The sequence below is a fragment of the Hordeum vulgare genome, chromosome 1H (genome assembly GCF_904849725.1).
Source record: "Hordeum vulgare subsp. vulgare chromosome 1H, MorexV3_pseudomolecules_assembly, whole genome shotgun sequence".
NCBI lineage: Eukaryota > Viridiplantae > Streptophyta > Magnoliopsida > Poales > Poaceae > Hordeum > Hordeum vulgare.
Genome location: NC_058518.1, coordinates 435,345,418 through 435,347,818, shown reverse-complemented (window position 1 = coordinate 435,347,818; position 2,401 = coordinate 435,345,418). Strand labels below are relative to the sequence as shown.

General features: G+C 48.3%; 1 protein-coding gene across 2 annotated transcripts; it reads right to left on the bottom strand.

The window, feature by feature from the left end:
* Window positions 1-581: 581 nt before the first annotated feature.
* LOC123413004 (two-component response regulator ORR41-like) lies at window positions 582-1,771 on the bottom strand. 2 transcript variants are annotated; one of them, XM_045105958.1, is made up of 4 exons: window positions 1,551-1,756; window positions 1,288-1,440; window positions 1,072-1,191; window positions 582-958 (listed from the first exon to the last, which is right to left on the bottom strand). In XM_045105958.1, exons 1-4 carry the CDS (start codon window positions 1,602-1,604, stop codon window positions 905-907), a joined length of 381 nt encoding a protein of 126 aa, XP_044961893.1. In that variant the 5' UTR covers window positions 1,605-1,756; the 3' UTR covers window positions 582-904. The 2 variants fall into 2 exon arrangements, with proteins under 2 accessions (XP_044961893.1, XP_044961889.1); XM_045105954.1 differs by having other exon boundaries at window positions 1,072-1,440; window positions 1,551-1,771.
* Window positions 1,772-2,401: the final 630 nt, after the last annotated feature.

Here is a 2,401-nt window from a genome sequence, read left to right as displayed (position 1 = left end):
TATTTGTCCGGATATTACCGAACGGATCTAGAGCATAGCCATTGCATTATGTGGGCATTATGTGGTATGTGTGCATGTTCACTACTTCTTTTGTATATTGATAAACATGGGAATGCACTTTCAGGGTGGATCAGTTTGTATATTTGAGTGTCTGTGCATGAGTCATGACTATACATAGCAATATAGGCACAAGAACCCTCTAAATTTTGTCATATGTCACATACGGACTTTTCCTTCCAAATGTTTGAAATATTGAGATTTTTTAGAGAGCATATTTTGTTTCTGTAATGTAGCATAAATCATCAACAATCATGTGTTGTTAGCATGATTTGAGAACAAATTTGAGTGTTCAAGGACAAGAAATCACATTTTGAATATGTAATTGGTCATAAAACGGAAGTTCAATGCAATGTGTACTTTGTGAGAGATTTGCAATACTGCAATGTGTACTTTGTGAGAGATTTGCAATACGTGATTACTGCAAGTTTAACCTCCAGGGTTTCAAAGGCATTTCAAAGTATCATTGAAAAGCAAAGTAAATTGAATTAAAAAATAGATAGAAAGAAAGCTTGTTGAGGATATAAAAGGAGTTAATGATTTATTCTGCGTGCAATTAAGTCTCATCGCTTTGGGATTGATCACGTTTAACGTGAATACATAAACAGTGTGACCATGGCAGATAGGCAAAGCGACAACATGGACTCCGTTGCAACGCACGGGCAATTTACTAGTCCATAAATATGCGCCAAAAGCAACTGATCCATATGTATTTACATGAGCGAAGCAAGGAGGAAACAGTACTGATAGCACTAATCCATCTACGGGAACCAGTGCCTCGTCATCTGCAGGAATCAAGCATGTTCGCATCCTGAGCCAAGCTAAGCACTGCACTTGTTAATGGCCGCTACGCAAGCCCGAACTTGGAGAGAATGTTGCCCAGCTTCTCCTTGGTCAGCGGCTGCATGCGTGCGTGCATCAGGAAACGGTCAGAGCGCGAGTCATGGTCCTTAAATACTACTACTGCATCAAGAGTAAAACACGATCGATCTTGTGGATTGGATGGATCGTCACCTTGGGCGTGAAGTCGTCGGCTCCGGCGGCGATGAAGGCCTGGACATCCGACGGGAGGCTGTCGCTGGACACGGCGACGATGGTCGTGGTCACCCCCATCGCCCGGATCTGCCTCGTCGCCTGCATGCACGCGCGTGATCGGCGGCGCCACACGCACACGTACTCATCAGGCGGCCTGGGCTGACGCGCGCAGCGGGGGTGCATGTATATATATACCTCGTGGCCGTCCATGACCGGCATCTGCTTGTCCGTGAGGATGAGATCATACGCGCCCGCGCCGCCGTCCCGCACGCGCCGCACCGCCTCGGCGCCGTTCTTGGCCTCGTCCGCCTCCACACCGGCCGCCCTCAGCACCGCTCTCGCCACAACCTGCCGTTCCAACATGAGATTCAGCTAAACAAGCATCACGTACGTACTACTCGATCGCCTACTCTCCGACATGAATCGATTGAGGAACAAATTACTACTGCATTACGTACCCTGTGGATCTCCTGGTCCTCCACTAGGAGCACCCTGATCTTCCTCCGATCCATCGTCTCTCTCTCTCTCTCTCTGTGTACAGCACCTTACTCACTTCACTGCAGTGCTCGGAGTAGTTGCTGCTATATGCATGCCGAGTGCCGTGGGAGGTCGATGGTTGGACGGATCGATGGGGCTGGGGCGTGAGGCTGAGAGCACAAAGATGAGTGATCAGACATCACGGGGTATCTCCCGGACGTTTACATTACACGGAGTTGCATGGGTTGTAATCGGCACGCCATCTGCAGGTGCTTGGCCTCTTTTTGGCAAGAATCTGAAAGATCGTAACCACTACCGTCCCCGCGCCCGGTGTTAACTAGTCGAGTCCCACGCATATGCTACTTCCTCACGGCCGGTAACAATAACACTATACACGTACGTTCTATACGTAGCTAATTGCCTGCTAAGAGCATCTCCAACCGGCGCGCTTCGCGCCGCGCCTAAAAAACGAGTTTACCGTGCGTTGGTCGCCTGGTTTTGCGCGTCGCGCAGCGCTGGCTCCAACAGCCGCGCTATAATGCAGCACGCGCGCGCCGCTCCAGCAGTGCCAAAAAATGCAGCGCGCACAAATTTTTTTAATAATTAGATTGCATTTAAAAAAAAGATACAAAGTTATTTTACATAGATAGCAACTAGATAGGTAGTTCGAAAACATAGATAGATAGTTCGGTGCTAGATAGTTCGATAAAAAAATACTAATCCTAGTCGCTCCAGTCATCTGCACCACCATCGTCGTCGGTGTCGTCGGAGGTTGACAGTCAAATATCAAACCATCGTTCATCTTCTTCAGTGAAGAAGGAACTCCCGCCTG